Here is a 21,535-nt window from a genome sequence, read left to right on the forward strand (position 1 = left end):
ACACACAATTCTGGAGAGGCTTCATACGGAATGGGTGGATTAGATTCATTTTCATCTGCTGTCAATGGTTATCCAGTGTGATGGACTGCAATGAAGTGTAGCGTTCAAGGTCCGCAGAGGATGAATCCTAACGACTTTAATTTCACTTAAATTAAATTTAACTAAACCTTGAATAACTGGAGTTGTTCCGGGCCTTATACTTTCTGCACATGCAGACATTCACCCGTGCTATCAAGTTTATGCTAAAGGGTTGAATTTGCCCAAGCTGTGAGATGGACAGATTCAAAGGAACTAGTTATTTGGTTTAAAGTGGTTTTTAAAATGTAAAATTTCAGTGCCATGAGCAAAAAAAAAAAAAAAGAAAAAAAAAAAGGTTTAAATAAATACCCAGAAGCTGCGAGTGATCTAATCATCAGGTTTATTATCCCCAGAATTTATGCATATCAGTTTTAAGTTGGTCCAGAGCTGACGGTTTTTGTTTTTTTGTTATATGCAGCAAACCCTTACTTAAGTTTTGACGTGTTTTGTATATTGGATGAACTGGTCCTTTAATAAAGCTTTTGCAGTTGATGAACATGACCAGTAGATGTCAGTGCAGGGTTGCTCACAGCTCCAGCATCTCAAGCGTGATGTAATGCAGTGAAGTCTCAACCGAGACCCACAGCATCTCCTCTTCAGTGTGCAGCTGCTGGCACAAGAGTGGGGATTTCCTCCGGTGTTGTAAGTCGACTGACTGACTGACCGAACAAGCGATTACAATTCCACTTCTTGGTCGAGTACAAGAGAAAAGAACCAGACACGGTAACACTGAAGTTTACTGATCGCAGGTACTTGGAAACAGTGTCATTCAGTAATAAATCAGAACAGGTATCGCAGCAGGAATGTCCACACTTACAGCCAATACCCTGTGATGAGGCCACAAGCCAGGGGGCTGGGGATGTATGGCTGTAAACATGTTCTTCAGTCTGACAGCTTTATTCATCGGTCGAAGGCTCTTTGAGGGTGAAAGAAGCAGACAAAATACGTAAATAAATTCCTGCGTTTTATCAACTGATGTAAATATATAATAAAAAAAAGGGTAAACTATGACTTAACTGAGAATATAAACCCAAATCGATTGTATTCCCCCCAAAAAACTTTTCCCTGCTAAAACCTTATCTAAAATAATAATAATAATAATAATAATAATAATAATAATAAAGATAGAATATAATATTTAGTATTATATTAAAATATTATGTACATTTGTATTAATAATTTTAATCTGCAATGTAACTAGTAACTAGAGCTGTAAAATAGATGTAGTGGAGTAAAAAGTACTTTTCTTTCTGGACTGTAGCATTAAATAGCATATAATGGAAATGCTAAAGTAAAGTACAAGTGCCTCAAAACTGTACTTTACTACCGTACTTGTGTAAGTTGTGCTTGGTTACATTCCTCCACCGGTCAGCATGGCACAAATACGAAGACATTTGAGCGTCGTGCGACTCTCTCGGCTCTGTTCACCGCCGGTTCGGGATATTCTCGTCCAAACTTCCGTATTCTGAAGGTGTCAGCGTGCGGCCCGTGAGGCCGGAAGGCTGCCACACGCCGGGCTGACCCGATCGTCAACAAGCCCGCTGTCCCCTGTCCGCGCTCGAACACGCCGGGAGGCGCCCAGGCGCCCGCGTTAACACGTAAACCGACCGATCCCGGTAGCGCGCGCGCGCGCTCCTGGATGAGCATCTGGCTCCGCTCCGCGCGCCCGTGGGTGACGCGTGCGACGGGACGGTCTCGCGCCCCGCCGCCGTCCCCGCTCCCCCCAAGTCTTTCTCCCTCACTCAAACCGAAGATTAACCGCAAGCACAGCGATGGCAGGTCTCTAGCGCCCCGAAGCCCCCCGCTCCGTTTTTATTTGAATTCAAAGCGTCGTGTTTGGGTTTATTCCCGGCGAAAATGGCGACGGGGGCAGGCTGGCAGCCTCCGTACAACACCTCGACTGGCAACACCAAATATGCCCCCTCTCCAACGTCCAGCATGTTTTACGACGGGAGTTTGACGCTGGAATACACTCAAGACCTGCATTTGAAGATGAGCAAGAAGATAGCACAACTGACCAAGGTGCGTGGATGTGAATGAATGACGGCGGGTTGAGGGGGGGGGGGTAGCGGTGAAGTCATTTAGAGCAGGTTGGGACGCAGATGGAGTAGTACTGTAGATAGAGGTGCGTCGGTGCCGATGTGGGACGGGATGTCATTTGTAAACATGCCGACGAGGAAGGATGTGGTGGTATTTTATAGTGTGTTTTTTATTTTTTTTTACATGTACTGTCGTGAAGGCTCGGCAGTTTTGATGTCAGTGCAGGATGTGCTGGTATTTTGGGGCATTTTGTTCTTATGATATTTTCCAGCTCTGCATCCTTGCATGGTTCATGGGTCACCATTAAACCATTAAAGGAGGGGTTTTTTGTTTTGTTTTTTCTGATGCTGGCAGGTAGTGGTATTAATATATCAGCAGTTATGAGGAGGGGAATTCTAGGCACGACTTACCTAGAAAGAGTTGTATCCCCCCTTCTGTGATCCTACTACTCTCTGCAGTTTTGTAGTACACTGCACTCTGCCTTTAGAAAAAACACTGGGACTGTGCTGTATTTCATGAGCGATTACACCGATAGCTGAGCGCCTTCCAAACGCCAAGAGGAATGTGTTGCTGTGAATTTCCCCTCTGCCACGCCGCCGTTTTAACCCGTGCGTGTTTTTCCGCCACGGCAGGGCTGCCATTGCCACCCAAGGGCTGAGGGAAGTTATGTAATCTCGGAGGGATGCGGGGGGTTTGGCGGGGCTGCTCCTTTGTAGTCCACCTGAAACCAGTGTAGCATACAGGGGAAACTATGTGTCGTTCAGTAGTAGAAGATTTAAGGTGGCAGCTGCGTTTTCAGCATCTAGGCTTTTGTCTTGGTGTTGGATGTTGGATGAAATGTAAATAAATCAGTTTATACAGCCACGCTGTACACGGGGAGACAAAAGCAGGGGGAGAGGGCAGAAAATTTTACATAACAGGCATGGTGATGCTAGCCCGGTGCAGACACTGTGTACAGTGGATAAGCTGTACGAATATTCCCGGAATTGCAGAATTTGAAAAAATTGAATGTGGGTACCCAGGATTAAAATGCAGTTGTTCAGTGGTTGATCAAAATGATTTGCAGTAGCGGAGAGATTGGCAGGAAAACAGCGGTGGAATCAAGGTCCAGAAACAAAAGATTTAACACTTCGAAGTCGGTCCCAGGATTGTGTTTGGATCAAACCAGGTTCACTGTGACTTTTCCCCCTCACGCTTACCAAAGAAATGCAGGTTAGGTGAACTCCAAATTGCCTGTATTGGTGTGAATAAGACAGTGGTTGTCGGTCTCTGTGTGTTAGACCTGACGACCTGTTCCAGACTGTTTCTTGCCCAGTGCATGCTGGGGAAGGCCACAGCCCCCCACTATACCCATGAGCCTGAGCAGAATAAACAGGTGTAGAATTTGCATGGATGGATGGAAGGAAGCCACAATCAGTATCCAAATGTAAACGGAAGATTCACCTCATTAATCACTAATCACAAATTACAAATGGACTAACAGGCCTTTACAGTACTTGAATAGCAACAACCTGTAGTGTATGGGTACAGGTTGTTAGCTGTTTCTCTTTTTTTTTATATCATTGTAGACTGAATAGCAGCTGATTAATCTATAATGAAAAATAACTGTTCGTAGGATCGGATGTAGCAGACGGGTGCGGTGGCGGTCATGTTTAGGTCCCTGTCCGAAGAGGTCACAGAGATCCCTAGTCTATAAAATGCTTTTGAAAATGGATTTCTCAAGTTATTTTAGGAATTAGATTGTATTTTACTGCGTTTCGGCTGTTGTATTCTTTAGCCTATTTAAAAGCAAAGAGCACTTCCCTGTGTTCTGTATCCAGATGTCTTTGCTATTTAAAAATTGAAGGTGTTGTGGCAGATTTATGCCTCTCAGGTTTACCTGTGTCTGAGGATCTACAGGCTACCGCTATATGTTTACTAGTCATGCTCAGTGTGGCGCATGTGTTACTCCTCTGTGGAAACATTTTAATTTCAAACGATTGAATCGGATTTCGCTGCATTGTGATCCCTGTGTTTCATGTGCTTGGGTTATTCCACTTAAGGGTGATAATTCTTGCATAAACTCAATCCAGGTTCTCTTTGAAGCTGCTGTCTAGGCCCGTTTCAGTCATTCTGCTTCTCTGTACAGTGAAGTGAGCGAGCGCACCTTGCGCTACGTTGTTGAATTCATGCAGGTTCTGCATTGTTTCCTTCAGTAACCTTCACCCAGCAGTGCTTTTAGGTAGAGCAGGAGAGCCGGACATTTTCTGGTTGTAGTACATGTAAGAACCTTCCTTGTTCCACAAAAGCATGTTACACATCACCTCGTAGCATCAGCAAAGAGATTAATTAAATCAAAGCCCTCCAAAGTTAAAAAGGATAGTGGACAGAAGTTACTTTTAAAATAGAAAGTTTACTGAAATGAAACTATTTAAAAATAGTTTTATAAGTATAGTCAGTACTCAATTAATCAATTCATTTGTCCATAAAATGCCTGGAATAAAAAGTGAAATATGCCCTTATATGTCTTTAGATCACTTGTTTGTCCAAATAACAGTCCAAAACCCAAAGATGTCCAGTTAACTGACAAAGAAAGGCAGCAGATCTTCACAGTTAATAAGCTAAAACCAGAGAATGTTTGACATTTTTGCTTGAAAATTACTTAAACAACTATCTAAATAGTTGACAACTAATTTCATAGTTTCAGCTCTACAGCCCACAGGACAAAAGTGCTTTAACCCATACTCCCAAGAGAAACTGACTGACTGATTTTAGCACCGGCAGACCTACTGCGTGTTTTATTCATACCGATAGAATACAATTTTAAAGCAATCACGTGGTTTTGCTCAGCAAGGCTGGCTGAATTTCAAAGCTTTTATTTCTCTGCTGCCTGCAAGCAGCAAAGAAACTTGATGAGGTATTAGTATATGGTCCAGGACCGCGACAGAGTAATCGTCACGGTGGTGGAGTAGATGGCTCGCTCTGTTCTGACTGAGACTCTGATCACAATTAATCTGTTTAGTGGCCCGTAGCCGCAAAGATTAAAAAAAGTCATCCTGGGATTTGCCTTTCAAACCGTTACGTCATTTTGAAGAGGTACTACAGTGTCAGTTAGCAGAGAACATCTTTGAAATGTGTTTAAACTAAGAGGAAAAACATAACTTCTTCAGCGCTACCATCATCTCCAAGAATAGATGGAGCTAGTTCTTCATCGTGTCACCTTTACTCCGTGTTCCTGCGGGGGGCCTTGAATTGCTGTAATCAACTTCTCAGCTATTTTAAACTCACCAGGTGGAGCTATTGTTTGCTGAAGAGCGCATCAGATGGAAATCCGAAGCTGGTTGTCCTACATGTTCACTGATTTACCAGGTGGCTTTGATTTGCATAGCTGTGGTTGTTATAGTGGGCTTCACAGCCGGACTGAACTCCTCTGCATTAAAGAAGGAAATTTAGCTGAACGATGCTGTAGGATCAAGTTGTGTTTTGTTTTTTTTGCTGTGGTGAGACACTGAAAAGCCCCAGTCTACTGAGCTCACATATTAGAGGTCAAAAGATCACGAAAAGATCATATAGTTGATTTCTGCCTCTCCGTTGTGTGTGCATGGCATGGCCATCGTAGTGGTTAATAAATTATGAGAAAGTATTGAAAATGCCAGTGAGGATGGCATAACTGACAGTCCACATTATTAGGAGGATTTAGAACAATCGAAAGGAATAGGTTAGCGTTTTAAGAGTTCGTTTGTTAGTCTGCATCTCTGGGGAAACGCTAAAAGATGTCGGTTGAATCAAGTGTTGGAAGACTGCCTTATCTATCTATCTGTTTGTTTTAATTTAATGTGATCTACATTTATTGATATTTATTGAAACGTGGAGTACACAGGGCAAGCGCTGTTTTGTAATGGTATCTGGCCAGTAACCTTCCATTAAACCAATTTGAAAGCAACGAATGTCAGATTTTAACTCTGAGACCAAAGTTTGTCTTCCGTAAGGAATCCTGTCTCGTGTGTAAAACACTACAGAGGCGTCAGTGCTATCAGTAAAATACTAAAGGGCTGAGATAAGACTTTTCTCCCTGAGATAACCGTAGATGTTGACGGGGCGGTCTTGCCCGGCCTAGCGGACCCTCACATCTCCGAAAATGTCAGAGCACTCTTTAAAAGAACACAAATACAGACAAGAACACAGATTGAGGCCTACAGTCTATACAGTTGTGTGCAAAACACAACAATAGTATCACTCAGGTTTCTTTTTGTTCACATTCAAGTGCAGTCAATAGGAAGAAGGTTTGAGAGACTCGATCCAGAGTTTCCAGAACAAACTGGATCAAAAGATGTTTTCTTTATGTTTGTACCCTGCTCTTTTCAGGATATCACAGAAAACACTACTTTCTCTTTCAGAGAGACACAGCGTGCCCTCGTTCTTGCCTGCTGTGTTTGTGACTTAGGTTGTGATGTGGTGTTGTGATGCTCAAGGAGGAAAGTGTGTGCGCTGAATGTCCTTGGAGCGCCAGAGCAGCACAACAACAAAAGACGGAACAGATGCAAAGCGCTTTTACACTACGACAGGGAGGACGAAGAAAACACACCGTGTGCTTCAGCTAATTGGTACCAGAGACTCTGCTGCAACTTCACGGCATGGCTGGTGAAGGAAAACAGTGGACTAAAAGCTCAAATGTCGAGGGATCCTGTTAAGACTACATCACCTCTGAGAATTGGGCTTTCATTAATCCTTTAATTAGTGAATATGATGGAAATCCTCTGGAAATTATGAGACCAGAGCAATGGAGTTTTGTTAGAGAAAAATGCTGCAGTTATTCTTCTCCAGACATTAGTGACCTGTATTCAGTAGTTCAGTCAATAGAGATCGACAGTAGAAAATGTCCTTTAGCCTCAGAATCGTCCCTCCTGGGTGCCCCCATTGTCATTTCTACCATTGATCCTCGTTCGTTCTGCATGTGAGCAGCTCTATATTTGACATCTTGATGATAAAAGGACTCACACTCTAAATCTGGCTGATAAATGGCATTTTGATGAAAATTTGCTACTGGCGTTTGTCTTTTGTCAACCTCTGTAACGATACATACAGTGGAGTTTGATTGATTAGACATTTGGAATTGATCAGTGCTACGCTGGTTGGGAGGAGCTCAAGCTGAATTGTCTCTAATGGTACATTTTAATGAGATTCTTCTGGAGTGTTTTAGTGTACCATAAGGAAATAAAATGATGCAGTAAGAAACGTCATCATTGTTATCTTTTTTAATATTGTAGGCAAGAAAATCATCATTAAAAACATTCATTTGAGCAATTTAGAAGAAGAGCCTCATTCTAGTGGCCAGTGATTTTGATACTCGTACCCAAAAGTGGCCCATTTTTTAACATAATTGATTGTAGAGCTGCGTGCAAACCCTGCATCTATTCTGCTTGGGATTGTCACTGTCCATCTAAAAAGAGAAAACTTAAATAGAGTGCATTAAAACTAAAGCTTGGAAAAAGGACCTCACTGCATAGTTTTGCATGAGAAGAAATAACAACATGGATAGTTATGCCAAAAAAAAAGGTTTTAGGTTTCTCACATTAAATCTTACATGTTGTAGCAGTTTTTTTGAACAGACCATAAATAGCTGAACCTTTAAGAGAAGAAAACTGTTTTTCATGGAACTCAATTAAATCATTTTTATGTAAGGATTGCTGTAGCAATGAAAACGAGTCTGCGGCTCTTAGTGACTGACAGTGGAAAGACAGAATTTTATGATTTTGACAAAGAAAGAATATTTCATTTGGATCACGTCATATCCGAGACCCAGTACGTTTTTTTTTAAGGTCAGTATCAACGCTGATCTTTGCGCTGATCAATCCATCCATCCTGACCTCTCCACAGCGAAGCTTTGCAGCACTATATTGTAGCAACATGACAGGATTTGTGCCTTTGCTACTTAGAGAAGGCATTATTCATCATTATTTATCATTATACACACAACCTCACTCCTCCCGAAGAGTCTTTAGCTTTAGTGAAAAGAAGCAGCTTGGAGAAATCGTATGTTTACAAGGGAGTACGAGGTAATTTTCCCTCTCCTCAAGCCAACAGAAAGACGTCAGTAGCAACAGGGTCCGTTGTACACGAAGGGCATTGAGGATATCCTACTGCTGTTTTTACACTGAATGACTGAGTGTAACTGTGTAGCCTCAGCCCCGCTGTGGTGCCTTTAGGCATGATTTGATTGGAACCTCAGGCCTGACAAGTGTCCTGTGAAACCCCCAGCACAGAGGAGGGGAAGAGGCTATTTGCTGTCAACTCAGTTTTCTTTTACTGTAAAACTTGTCATATCCAGGGATGGACATATGGAGGGCGGCTGTAGCTCAGGAGGTAGAGCAGGTCGTGCACTACCCAGGAGGTCGGTGATTCGATCGCTGGCTCTTCCAGTCCGGATGTCGACAGGGTCCTTGTGTGAGATAATGAGCCCCAAATTGCCCTGGTGGCTTTGCAGAGGGCTGTGTGTGAGTGTGTGTGAATGCGATGTATGAATGTGTGTGTGAATAAGACTAGAAAAGCTCTATGTAAGTGCAGTCCATTTACCATTTACATGTGCATTCTCTGCTTCACTTTCACGCTGAGTTGGTTGATTTTTTTTTTTTTTTAAAAAGGGAAGGAAACTTAAAGGAAAAACAAATGCTGTGACACATATTCATATTGTAACTACTGAACAACAGCTTCATAACTGCCACTTTACAAATATATAGAGATACAGTATGTGGTAAAAGACATCTATGTATATTGTTAATGTATTTACGTGTGTATTGTTTAAAAAAAAACACATACAAACTGCCACATTTATCTTGGCTGGACGCTCTCACTTCTCTGCTGAGAGAATGTTAATCAGCTTGTCACGGCTTGTCAGGTTGCACCTGTCTGGTTGACAGATGCCAGTAAAGTCTGTTAAAACAGATTCCGCTCAAGCACAGTGGAAGCAAAGCATTTCACAGCATGTTTGCATCTTTATACGCTGAAATCCAATCATGTGTACGGTCAGTAAAGTCACAATCTGCTTCCACACAGCCGTCTACCACGGCTCAACCGTCTCTGCTCCACCTTTCAGATGACAATTTGCATAAAGCTATGGATTTAAGTTTTAAAGCAGACTGTTGTAATGGCAAAATAATCAGAATAAGTGTAGGTTTTGAGGGCTTCTTCTAGAATTTCATTGTTGTCACAGCGGATAAGCCTTGGAAAAGGTATTTAGACCATGGGAAATCGAAACTCTCAAATCTCAAAACCATTAAATCCCATGTGAGGGTCAACTCTGTACAGCCTTGTGCCATGCGTGAACTATGACCTCGACTATATGTGGCCCTTAATTCATGCAACCTACATAGCCTACTCCTTGACTACAGTGTAGTAGACGTTCTGTTTATTTGCGACATCTCCACTCCCTCAGTGATTTGCCGGAATCGCGTTGTTAAAGGGCAGCAAGCAACATTGTCTTTATCATCAATTTTCCCATCTGATCCATCGAATTTGAGAAGCTGGAACGAGGGATCATTTGACATTTTAGCTTGATAAAGGTCTTAAACGGTTTATAGACTAATAGTTTCCTACCAACTACAGTGATTGATTAATCTGCTAAGTATTTCAGCACGACTCTGACAGAACATGTACCTTTGAGGGTCATGATATACAGATAGTTTAGACTTTCACAACACCCTATGCTAGAACTGTTGTCTTCATTATTAGTCCAGTCATACAACATCAGTTAAAAGATAAATATGCCATTGCAGTATTTCTTTTGCAACAGAACCATTTTTTGGCAATGAAAAAAAATCGCATTGTGAAAGATTATTTACGGAAAGCAAGCTTTAGTGTTGGACTGGAGACACAAATAGTAATGCGAGGTATCTTTATTCCTGGGAGATGGAGAGACAAAGAAGATAGGGGGAGGAGAGAGAGAGGAAAGAAGAAGATAAAGAACAAAGAGGGAGAGATTAAAGGATGGGAGCAAAGGGAGAGGAGAGAGAGAGATGAAAAGCAGCAGGCACACCAGCGTCATTAAAATAATCATGTATAATTAAAGGAACATTTCCATGGCTGACTTACTGCTGGGAATCAAAGGCTCGCTCTCAAGGAGAACAGAAGGCTAAAATCTACCTTACTCTGACTTCTTTCACTGCCGGCTGAAACACTGACATGCCGTCTAGGTCACACCAGGGATGCAGTGGTAAATAAAGACAGTGGATAGTGATTGTCATAAGGCACCAAAATGCATGAAACTCTGTTGTGTTTTAACAATTTCAAGACGATCTTCAAATTACAGGTACAAAGGATGTGAAATCATTTTTGATTTTATGGTAGCCAGGCTTTTGAATCAAGGTCAACATGACTGTGATGTCAGAATCTGTGCTGCACACCGATAGCAAACTATCTTCAGTGTTTTGACCTCTGATAGGTCTCTTTATGATCCTCGATTTGGTAGCTTTAAGGCCTCAGTATGCCTCAATAAAAGTTCTCGTCTTCTACATGTAACAGTGACTTTCCAACGATGGACAACCCTATAATCACACCCACGTTAGGCATCGATTGACCCAGTGTGCGGAGGTGTTTCAACGGGCAGGGTTTGAGCTCTCAGTCTCTTGTACGTGTACGACGTCCTAAATGCCTTCAATGACAGACCAATCCGACAGCGTGCGACTTTATCCCCATTTGTGTAACTCACGGCCGCTGACAGCACTGTCAGCAGGAGAGTCAGTCACAATGAGTGGCAGAGGAAGTTGCTGTACCGGCTGAGAGCGTTGGAGTGGCGAACAGACGTGTCCCACTGTTTCCACTGTCTCTGTTTACATCACAGTTAGTTTCGTAGTTTGGTGATTTGTGACAAGACTCTGTTTGTAAAAGTTTACAGCCTGACATTTAGAGGACAGTCCTCGATGTTTTCCAATATCAGTTTATATTATACCACAATATGGCAAATGTATGCAAAATAACATGTCAAATGGTCAAACTGATGTTCAAACCAATGAGCAGTGTTTCACGGCTGTACAAAGACCAAACTCTTCGTATGTGTAATATAAAGGTTTTAATAACAAAATAACATTTAATGACATAATTTCGCTAAAAGAAATCTATAGAACGATAATGTGCCGTGATCATATACCGCCATGATACAGTCCTCCTGGAGTCTGAGAAGCAAAAATATCGAATTGTGCCCCGACCATCTCAGAAATATTAATCAACATACATGAACATATTGAGATTAAGGCAGGGAGTATACCCGGAGAAGCCAGCTATGTAAACCTGATATGTCAAGGATGAAGAGGAACATGCTGCTGGTGAGGCTAAGTTGGCCAAACAGATGTCAGTGCACTGACGGTGAGTTCCCTGAAATTAAATGAAGAGGCACCTATGGAGAGGGGAGTGTTTCACAACATGTCAGCTAAAATGCCAAAATGCCAATACAATCTGCAAACTAAGTAAATGTTATATGTGTTACAGTAGTGGTTTTAGTATTTCCTGCCAAGTCAAGTACAGTGAAGCTTTCAATAAACCAGAAAATTCAATCCTGTAATTATTATGTGGATGTTGATTCGAGGCTGGTGCTTAATAATGACGTGACTGTGTCGTTACGCCTTGTGGAAGATAATCACCGTGTATTTGTCCATCACATGCTGTATGTTGTGTCGCGTAAACTTTGTACCTCGCCTGTAAGTGGAACATGTTCCATCAGACCTTCCAGCTGTGATCCCAGCAGGGCTGTAATTTAGCTGACCCAGACTGAATATTAGCTGCTCACTGGGGGCTTCAATTTGCTGAAGCTCACTTTTTTTAAAGCTCCTGCATATCATTCACCTCTGGCACTTTACTACGTAAGACCTACTCAGTATCTTAAGAGAGAGAGCAAGCATGACTGACAAGTTGTTATACACTTAGGTTTGTGTGCAGTGAGTGCCCCGGTCAGCAGGGGGCTTACAGGTAACCATATTTTGAGAACGACATAGGATTGAAAGTAAATTTTTGTGCTGACTGAGACATGACATAAGGCAAAAACGTTCAGACAGAGGAAAGAGACAAAAAACAGCTGGCTACGTAGGACACTACAGAGTAGTGCAATGCAGAGAAACATATCATCCAGGTGGATGATGAAGGTCTCATTTACGGAGGTTCTTTTTTCTATTTTGCTGTAATATTTGTGTTCTTCATAATTTATCTTTAAAGTGCACTGCGTGGCTGTGAAGCTTTCTCTTTCTGCCTCTCTATCATCTTTGTTGTCATCTGCATCCTGGCTCAGTTTATTAGGTTTACCTAAGTCAGGCTTTTCACAGAAATGCCAACTTTTCATAGCTTACTTTACTGTATAAACACTTGTTGTTAAAGAAATACGGTGGACAAATAGTTGATACGGACACAAAACACGCTGGAAAGAGAAGACAAGCGTATTTTAAAGCAGCGGTCTGTGGATAATGCTGGCTAATCAGAGAGCAAAACCTATTTCTCTCCTCTCCAGATGTTATTGGTTTTGATCTTGTTGCACTCCGAATGCAGAGCTGAGCTTTTCTCCCATCTTCATTCTGTTGTCCTCTTCTCCTCCTGTCTTCAGGTAATATATGCTCTCAACACCAAGAACGACGAACATGAAGAAGAAATCGAGTCCCTGAAAGAAGCCCACGAGGATGAGGTACGCACATCACGTAGCACCAGACATCTATGATTATATAGAGCACAGGAGCACAGGGATAATGCGTGTTTCGTTTTTTAGTGACTCGCAGTGTGCTGCAGCGGCAGTTGAGGGGCAGTAGATTGTAGATTCAGTGGCACACTGTAATTTTGGTGTCAGGACTGACCACATTTTGTGCTGTCTGTTGCCCGCCTGTGGGGAGCAGGTCAACGCTGCACCCTTCACAGCACGCATGGACCCGAAATCACACAAACTCCTCATATTCATGCTGCTTGTCTATTTCTCTTTCATTCTCTACTGTTTCACTTGCAAACACATTTGCACAGAAAAAAATCAAATGATGCCATTTAGGCAGAGTAAAGATAAAATCAATGTCTTACCGGAATCTGTTGCCTGCAGCAGCTTGCAGTTCTCAAGCACTTCCCTTTCAGTTTACAGCAATATGAAAGTGGCAGGTACAGACAGCTGCCAAATGAAAGGAAAACCCAACAAAAAGTGTGTTAGTGAGGCTTGTTTCACCACGAGGCTCCAGAACAGCTTCAATGCTCCTCTGCTTAGCTTCTCAAGGTTTCTGGATCCTTTACTGGAGGGATGAACACCATTCTTCCAAAAGATATTCCCTCGTTCGGTGTTTTGATGATGGTGGTGGAGAGTGCTGAACAGTTAACTCCAAATCTCCCAAAGGTGTTCAGTTGGGTTGAGATCTGGTGACCGTGGAGGCCCAAGCATATGACTCGTATCATTTTCGTACCCAACAAACGATTCGGTGACTCCTCGTGCCCTGTGTGGAAGCACCTTCCTTCGATATGTTTCTCCACTCATTTGTTCAGCCTCTTCCTTTAATTCATGACCTGTATGCATATATGCTCTATCTGAAGACTCTAAATACAGAGTGTTGCACATTACCAAACTGTGATTACGCATGTCATATTACTACTTGTTACCCTGAATAAGTCCTGTGTAAACACCCCAGGGCTGCTGGTGCGAACGAATCTGCACAAGAGCCCGCAGCAGCAGCAGCAGCAGCAGCAGCAGCATACTTGACTTGGAAAAGCTTCTCTAGATTCCCCACTTCATTCACTGTGTTGTCAGCATGTCATGGCAGGGAGAGCGGTTCTTTTGAGGGGGATCAGACGACTCGATGTAATTGGTCTCGATGGGTACCAGCCAGCAGCACACCCGCCCACCCACCAATACTGCAATCACATTTTCTGAATGCTTTTAATTTAATATACAGTTGGTTTTTCTCGACTGGTTTCACAGACAGAATAAATCTGGCTCGAGATCAAACCCTATGACCTCCGTTGACAGGCATAGTTCGTTTAAGGACAAGACCTAAGCCGATATGAAACCGCTTTAAATGTTGTTAATTTCATTCTTATTGCTTTCAAAGAGAAGCTTTAATGTACTGTGGTCTAAGTTGTTCATTAAATTAGTGTTGCTTTCAAGTGTTAAACTTTCAAAGTGGGAGTGTTCTCTCCTGCCAAGAAACATTTCTTGGAGGCAGCAGGGTTTTACTGGCTCCTAGCTTTATTTATTTCCACATTTTTTCCCCTCTAGTTCTTATTTCCACCTACTCTGCATGTGGATTTTCAGTTTCCTCTACATGTTGTAGTAAAGCAAAATCATTTTTAAATGAATTTTTATGTCACATTATTATACTTAAAAAGTTATTTGTTCTAGTTTTAAATTATTTCTGCAGAATTCAAGACGTCGGATGTTTTGTACTCTCTTGCTCAGGTCCAACACATTGTGACAGAAACGAGAGACAAGATCATGCAGTACAAGAGCAAGATGGCAGACGAGGCGGACCTGAGGCGGCGGCTGGCCAGTCTGGAAGAATCTGTTGAACTCCACGAACACATGAAGAGACAGGTCAGTCGCTGCTGCTGGGCACCACGGGGGCTTCATTTAGTTCATTGTGTTTTAGAGAGGCTTTGTTTGTTTTCATTCTGTTTTAGTCAAAGCGGATACATTTGTAGAGCTTCACAGACACATAAATTAGAGACATTTTTCTTTCTTATGTCATTATCTTCATGTCACGTTGTGTCATAGTTCTGAAGCAGTCTTTAATGAAGTGGATTTAAATCCAATATCTGTATCTGAACTGAGCTGCATGGCATCTAATAACCTTTTATGTAATATATAGGGAAGTAATTGCATGAAATTACAGTGTTTTAATATAATGTAAAATAATGTAATGCAGTTGTTGTAATGTTTTTCTACTGTCAGGCTCTGGCAGAGTTTGAGATGTACAGACAGAGAATGGAGGACTCCCAGCTCTGCACTGAGGCCCAACACACACAGAGAGTGGTTTCTATGAGCAGAGAGGTAAGGCTTTACTCACAGCCACATACGCACACATGTCACACACACACACAAGCACACAAATGTATATATAATCATATAGCCTGGTAAAAGACTGGACGATGGAGATGCATTGTGAATCCCAGACCCAGTTTAATTCCGATAAAACATAAAACAAATGATTGTTCAGACAATATTGTGTACTATACTCACTCTAACAAGAGGAGAAACATAAATATCAGGCTTCTACTACTAATAAAATTAAAGGGAGCTGTGACTCCAGTGTGTGGGTACTCCTCGTATTGCACTGTAATTCATTTTTTGTATATAGCTCTTATCCCTCCGAGGTTTTGTGGATGTCCACACGGCTACTCTAACTTATTATATCGTTTTAAAGTACCAAAAGCCAGTAGAACAGCCATGTCCTACCAAAAACCAACAGTGACATACCACTCAGAAGCAGCATACGCCACTAGACCGGGAGTGGTATACAATCAGCCATTTTGATCTTGGTGCTGCTGGATTCCTCTTTCGTATGACCCTGTATCCATGACTACAGGTAAACACAAAAATTAGGCTTTGCTGCTCAGTGCAAAGTTACGTAAGTTGTTGGAGAGAGCGGTACGCTGCTTATTTACATAACGTTTGCCCGGCGCAGTGGAGGTGTTGTGAGATTTGTTCACTTCCTTTGGGCCTTCACCGTAATGCAGTAGTATGTTTTAGATCAAACAGCTATACAGTTATCCAATAAAGACTGATCGCAGATATTATATAAAGTTACAACAAAGCCATATTGAATGTAAAAAGACTTAAAATCACACGGTCTAATCTAATGTGATTATATATATCATGTTTTATCATGTCATGTCATCTATCATATCATACCATGAATCTATATCATATATGCCTGTTTTTGTAGAGGTTGATGGCAGTGGGCATAAATGAACACCTGAGGTGTGATTAGCTGGGATGAGCTGGTGGCTGAATGAGCTCAGTCCATCAACACTCCATCTATGCTTGGATTGGTCTGTGTTAGCGTTGGTCTTGTCCCTCGTCTTCCTCCCCGCCACTGCCTCCATACTGTCTAGTCCCGGCTTGACCAAAGAGACAGCCTCTTTACCAACCCGAACAAGTCCGCTGGCTTCACATACCATTACATCTCATGCTACATTTTTATATATTTTTTTCAACCTGTCTGTCAGATTTTTGACGCAACAGCTAACATGGACAAGTTTCTTTGTTGCTGCCGTGTGCATACGTAGAGGCATAGAGAAGCTGCAAGTATTTGTTTTGGCACAGAGAGAAACCAAAAATAAGTATAAGTTAATAGAATTAAATGTTTTGCTCTTTTCTAATTATTACAGAGGAATTTTGAAGAGATGCTGTGAGCATTTAGCTTGGCACAGGTAGAGATTAAATTGGGAATAACTCATAAACGATTCAGAATAGAACATCTTTCGTGGTTTCAATAGGTGGAGGAAATGCGTCGGGATTTTGAGGAGAAGCTGCGGGCGTTCAGCCAGGCTCAGGCCCAGTTTGAGGCGGATAAACGGCGAGCGCTGGAGGAGCTGAGGGCCACCCACCGCCAGGAGGTGGAGGAACTCCTCAACAACCAGCAGAACCAGAGCGCCACCTCCACCGAAGACCAGGAGAAACTGGCTGAGCTCCATAGACAAGAGGTGGGCTAAGAGAGAAAGGAAGATAGATGTGTCTTTTTGGAGGGCCAAAATTTTCGGACTGAAGCAAGTTTATACAACAAGTTACTTGATGGGACAATTGCTGTTTCAGAGGCTTATTAAGTATTCAGTTTTTGGCATGAAAACCGAAAATGTAGGGTTGTTTTAGTGGCACACTTGGCTTTTGAGTATAATATAAACCTGAAGTGGTTATAATCTGGCTGCGGACCTTTGTTGCATGTCATCCCCTTTTTTTCCTCCCATTTTTCCTTTCGTCTCAACTATTTACTCTCCAATACAACAGATTTTCCAAAGACTGGTCTTTTAAAAAATAGATAAGATGGTAAATGTACGCAGCGTTTTAATCCACAAAATTCGGAATGTATTTTGGCAGCTTTTAGACATCATGACTAACATTCAAATCTGGAAAAAAAAACAAAACCCACCAAAGACTCGTTTTCCATTTATCCATCTCTCTGTGTAGGTGGAGGCATTGATGGAGAGGGTGGAGGAGCTAACAAAGGATAAGGTCCGACTGGTGGAGGAGTACGAGGCCAAGCTGGCCAAGGCTCAGGAGTATTATGAGAGAGAGCTGGAGGCCATGAGGAGAACACACCAGCTCACTACTGAGAACCTGCTGGCCTGGAAAAGGACCGAGGTAAAACCACAACAAAGACTCACATAATAAGACAAGAAGGAAGAAACCAGCAACCACATTTAGTTAACGGAATACTGCACTATTTTACAATATTACTTTTCCTTATGATGAATACAAAACATAAAGGTCTTTAGTATTCTGTTGCAGGCAGACACTTCCATAATGTTTTGTCCATGATATTAAACTAAACCTTTTTCAGATGAGTCTTTTTTTCCCGCAAACTGTGTTAATCTGAACACAATCCAGGTATTCTTCTGTGCAAGTTGGTTAAAGATGAAGACAATTGATATAACAGATGCAAGTAGCATTAAAATCATTATCTGACAGTACAGTTTGAGGACTGTAAACCAGCATTAATTGGTATTTTTGTTCACTTCAGAGTGGTGGGATAAGCTGAACACGCAAAACTGCCATATCTCAGAGTGAATGTTTTAATTTTCTGCTCATGTTAAGGTTGAACTCCGTAAGGAATTCCAGGCTCAGGAGGCAGCGCTGCAGCGCTCGCTGTCCAAGCTGAGGAGTGAGCTTCAGAAGGCCCAGGAGGAAGCCAGAGAGAACCGAGACAAGACCAACAGACTGCAGACGTCACTGGCCAATGCTGAGGGAACCATCAAGGTGCGTGTGTGTTCATGTATGAATAAAACCATAATCAGAACATCTGATTTACCAAATGTGCATACAACACTGATTTGTTTGTAACCATGTGGAAATAGTGCTAAACCATGATGGCTACTGCTGCTCATACAAATTACCCATTTCTTCTTGTATTTACATTATTTCCAACAAAACACAAATAGTATGAGAGTCTTCTTTTGGTTAAATTTGGGTAGGAAAGTGGGCTAAATTGGGTGGAAAGCAGCAGCTGAAAACAAAGACAAAAGTAAAAGCTTGAGGGCAAAAACTGTTTTCAAGGATCTCAGAGTGGTGGGAAATCTAATGTGGTGTGCACTGATGGTCCTGAAGGCAAAATCTGTTGAGCAGTAATAGCTGGATAGGTTTATGTGACTCTAGGCTGTGGCGGGAGAGATATGACTGGGTTTTAAAACAGCGAATCTTGGATTGTTTGGATCGAAATGTTCCTGTGTGTACTGCAGAACCTGCACAAGCAGCTGGAAGAAGCCATCCAGGACGGAGAGATCTGGGTGATGCAGCTGAAGGACACTGAGTATGAACTAGAGGGCAGCAGGGAGCGAGTTCAACAGCAGGCAACTGAAATCCTCCACAAAGCCAGTAAGATACTGATATACTGTCCAGTGCTGTGCACAGATATTTTACACAGCTGTTAAAAGGAAATTGCACTATTTGTTAGCCCGGAGCTTATTCTCATATTTTTGTGCATTATGACTATTGGTCACGATAACATTTTGGTCGCCATGTCATCAAAGAGATTCGGGAAACATAGTCCCAGGTGAGAACAATGTCAGTTGGGGCAAAGAGCGCTAGCCTCTTACAGTTTTTCACAAAACTTCCCAGGAGCCTGAAGTGTGCAAATGTTGGCAGGATCACATTTCACAAGTGACTGTCATTTGCAATCTGCAGATAATGGCTCTCGCATGTTCATACATTTGTTTTCATTTGTGAAATGTCAAAATAATTGTAAGAGGGGATGATGTCATGTAGCAAATTGAAACCTGCAGCTGACTTTCTCTTTATTGTACTCAGTCCGGTGTTCTCGCCATGAATATTAAGAAAAAGAGCCCGGTCAAAAATGCCTCTTGTAAAACTGGCTTGTTTAGAAAAACATTTTATTCACTTTTAAAGATCTGGTAACATTATTAAATCTTTCATAATCCATTCAAAAGATGAAAATTTGTCATGAAAACTCTCTCCTGACTACTTTGTCTTTTTGAAATACCTGCTCCCTCTCTGCCTACTTAATTTCAGTCAATAATTCACCATGCTATTTTCCCTTGTTTGTCATTTAAGAGTTTTCTACCTGTTTTACAAGGAGCATGTCTTTCTCAGTGGAACTTTTGAATAGCTAATACTTTTTGGGATCTAAACAAGAAATTCACCTCCTGTTTGTTCTTTTGCTTCAGCAGTAAAGCAATAATAAAGCCTAATGCTCTTGCCTGCGGTAGAGAGCTCATCTGTTTGCTCACTGTGGAGCCTCTTTGCCAGACAGAATTTGATGTGACTTTTCCCAGGTCAGATTGGCTCTCTGCAGGCTACCCAGATGGCCCATGAAGCGACCATCAGGAACCTGGACCAGGAGCAGAGTCGGCTGAAGGAGAAGATCAGCAGGCTGGAGGAGGAGAGGGAGGCTCTGCTCAACCAGAGCCAGGCATCCAACGATCAGCACAAACAACAAGTGCTCAAACTAGAACAGGTACTATTGAACCTTCCTTAATTCCAGTCCAGTCTTAAGGACAACTCAGGTCATGAATCGCAGAAAGCCAACCCCTTCTCTCATCCCCAGTCTCTGCGTGAGGAGCACCAGGGCTATGAGAAGGAGCTTTCCAGACTCCGAGCACACTATGAGGAGGAGATGCTTCGCTTCAAGGAGGCGCAGGTCAGAGCGCTGGAGGAGATGGAGGAGAAACACCAGGCCATGAGGGAGGAGGCCCAGCAGGAGAAAGAGGAGGAGAAGAACCTCCTCATGACGGTGAGTCCGGTATTTTGGGTTTAGTGTTTAGCATTTCTGTGGTCATCTGTTTGACATGTTGAATCTGAAATAAAATGGAAATGGCCAATTTGGGTTTTGCCACCTTTATGGTACAGGTGTGAACAGTTTGACAAATAATCCAAACTCAAGGTGCTTTTACTTGATTTTCCCCAGGGCTTTCAACTGCATCTCATGGTCTTCACTTAGGGTTATTCCCTTACAAAAGCGACCAGTTCAACTTTTATTACCATCTATTAGTGGAAAAACATATTGCTAAGGTTTTTACATTTTCAGACAAATATGAAACACACATTTGTTTACCCAGTATTAATTCATTGTTTGTTCAGTATTTAATTCCCCCCTCTCTAAATAGAAAACGCAAACAAAGATGGTCTGCCAATACTTTGAATAACCTTTGGTCTGAAGCAATCTAGACACATACAAGATCAGTGACAGCTGACGAAACTTTACTGAAATTCATATTCAAGTATTTGGTCTTAGTACATTTTCCTAAATTACATCATGCTTGAACAACAATTCAAGTCATTCCACAAAGAATTCCACAATTTGAGTCCATATACTGAAATATACATCTGCTTGAGCAAACGAAAGTGCACACGGATTTTTGAAATTCTGTTTTCTTTTGTGATCGTCATCATTGAAGTGCTACAGAGACCCTCTGATAAGCTTTGGGAAGTAGTCTGTTTCTCTATATGAACATAACTAACATAGTTATTAATTCAGTCTTAACCTGATATATACTGTATCAGATGTACACATTGGTTTGAATAAATGCTGTAGAAGTGGAAGAGTCATTTGTTCTTAAAGTACGAACGATATGATGGCTGTGTTTTCTCTGTGTTATTGAATGGCTGAATTAATATTTAAATACTGCTGTCTGCATGCGTGAAACCCTCTGTCAGTTTCACTGCAAAAAAAAATCACATGCTCAGCTAGAGTTTTTCTCTTGTGGTTAGACTATTTTCAGATATTTGGACACTATTTAAAGTGGACCAAGGGAAACCCAGTCCGAGATAGTCTGAACTATTTTTTTGTTTGTTAAACATTTTTTGAATGGAGACATCTTATTGAACCTTATATATGGCCCCCATGGTGATAAAACATGGAAAAGGCCGCAAGTGAAGTCACCAATTTTCAGATATGAACAGTAATTACAACATAGACGGCTGAGTGTTGCTCTCAGGGTTTTGTATCTCTCTTTTTCTGTGCCGCAAGATTAGCAATTAAATTTCCTCCTCAGAGCAAGTGGCCTCAATTGTTTAAGAAAATATGTATCTCTAAGAAATATGCAGCCCCCTCAATTGACTGCACACATTTAATTAGGTCAACATTAAGACTAAGACGTGAAAACAACATCACTGTCTCCCTGTATTTCCCTCTGTGTCTTCCATTTTGTCCCCGGTTGTTTTTCATCCTCCAGTTTTTTCACTCCTCATTCTCTGTCCTCTCTGGCTCTGAGTTCAAAGGGGCCGCATGGAGGGAATACACACGTCCTTGTTGCCAAAGGCACA

At 41.9% G+C, this 21,535-nt stretch overlaps 1 protein-coding gene across 1 annotated transcript in view; it reads left to right on the plus strand.

The window, feature by feature from the left end:
• The first annotated feature begins 1,750 nt into the window (after positions 1-1,750).
• Positions 1,751-21,535, plus strand: part of LOC120797915 (protein FAM184A-like) — a 48,008-nt gene continuing 28,223 nt past the window's right edge. Inside the window, exons 1-10 of the mRNA XM_040141703.1 lie at positions 1,751-2,100; positions 12,680-12,757; positions 14,498-14,632; positions 14,990-15,088; positions 16,537-16,743; positions 17,225-17,398; positions 17,852-18,013; positions 18,493-18,628; positions 19,546-19,727; positions 19,818-20,003. Of these exons, the coding sequence (XP_039997637.1) occupies positions 1,936-2,100; positions 12,680-12,757; positions 14,498-14,632; positions 14,990-15,088; positions 16,537-16,743; positions 17,225-17,398; positions 17,852-18,013; positions 18,493-18,628; positions 19,546-19,727; positions 19,818-20,003 (1,524 nt within the window). The 5' untranslated portion in view covers positions 1,751-1,935. The remainder of the gene's footprint in view (positions 2,101-12,679; positions 12,758-14,497; positions 14,633-14,989; positions 15,089-16,536; positions 16,744-17,224; positions 17,399-17,851; positions 18,014-18,492; positions 18,629-19,545; positions 19,728-19,817; positions 20,004-21,535) is intronic.

This window comes from Xiphias gladius, chromosome 13, assembly GCF_016859285.1.
Source record: "Xiphias gladius isolate SHS-SW01 ecotype Sanya breed wild chromosome 13, ASM1685928v1, whole genome shotgun sequence".
NCBI lineage: Eukaryota > Metazoa > Chordata > Actinopteri > Istiophoriformes > Xiphiidae > Xiphias > Xiphias gladius.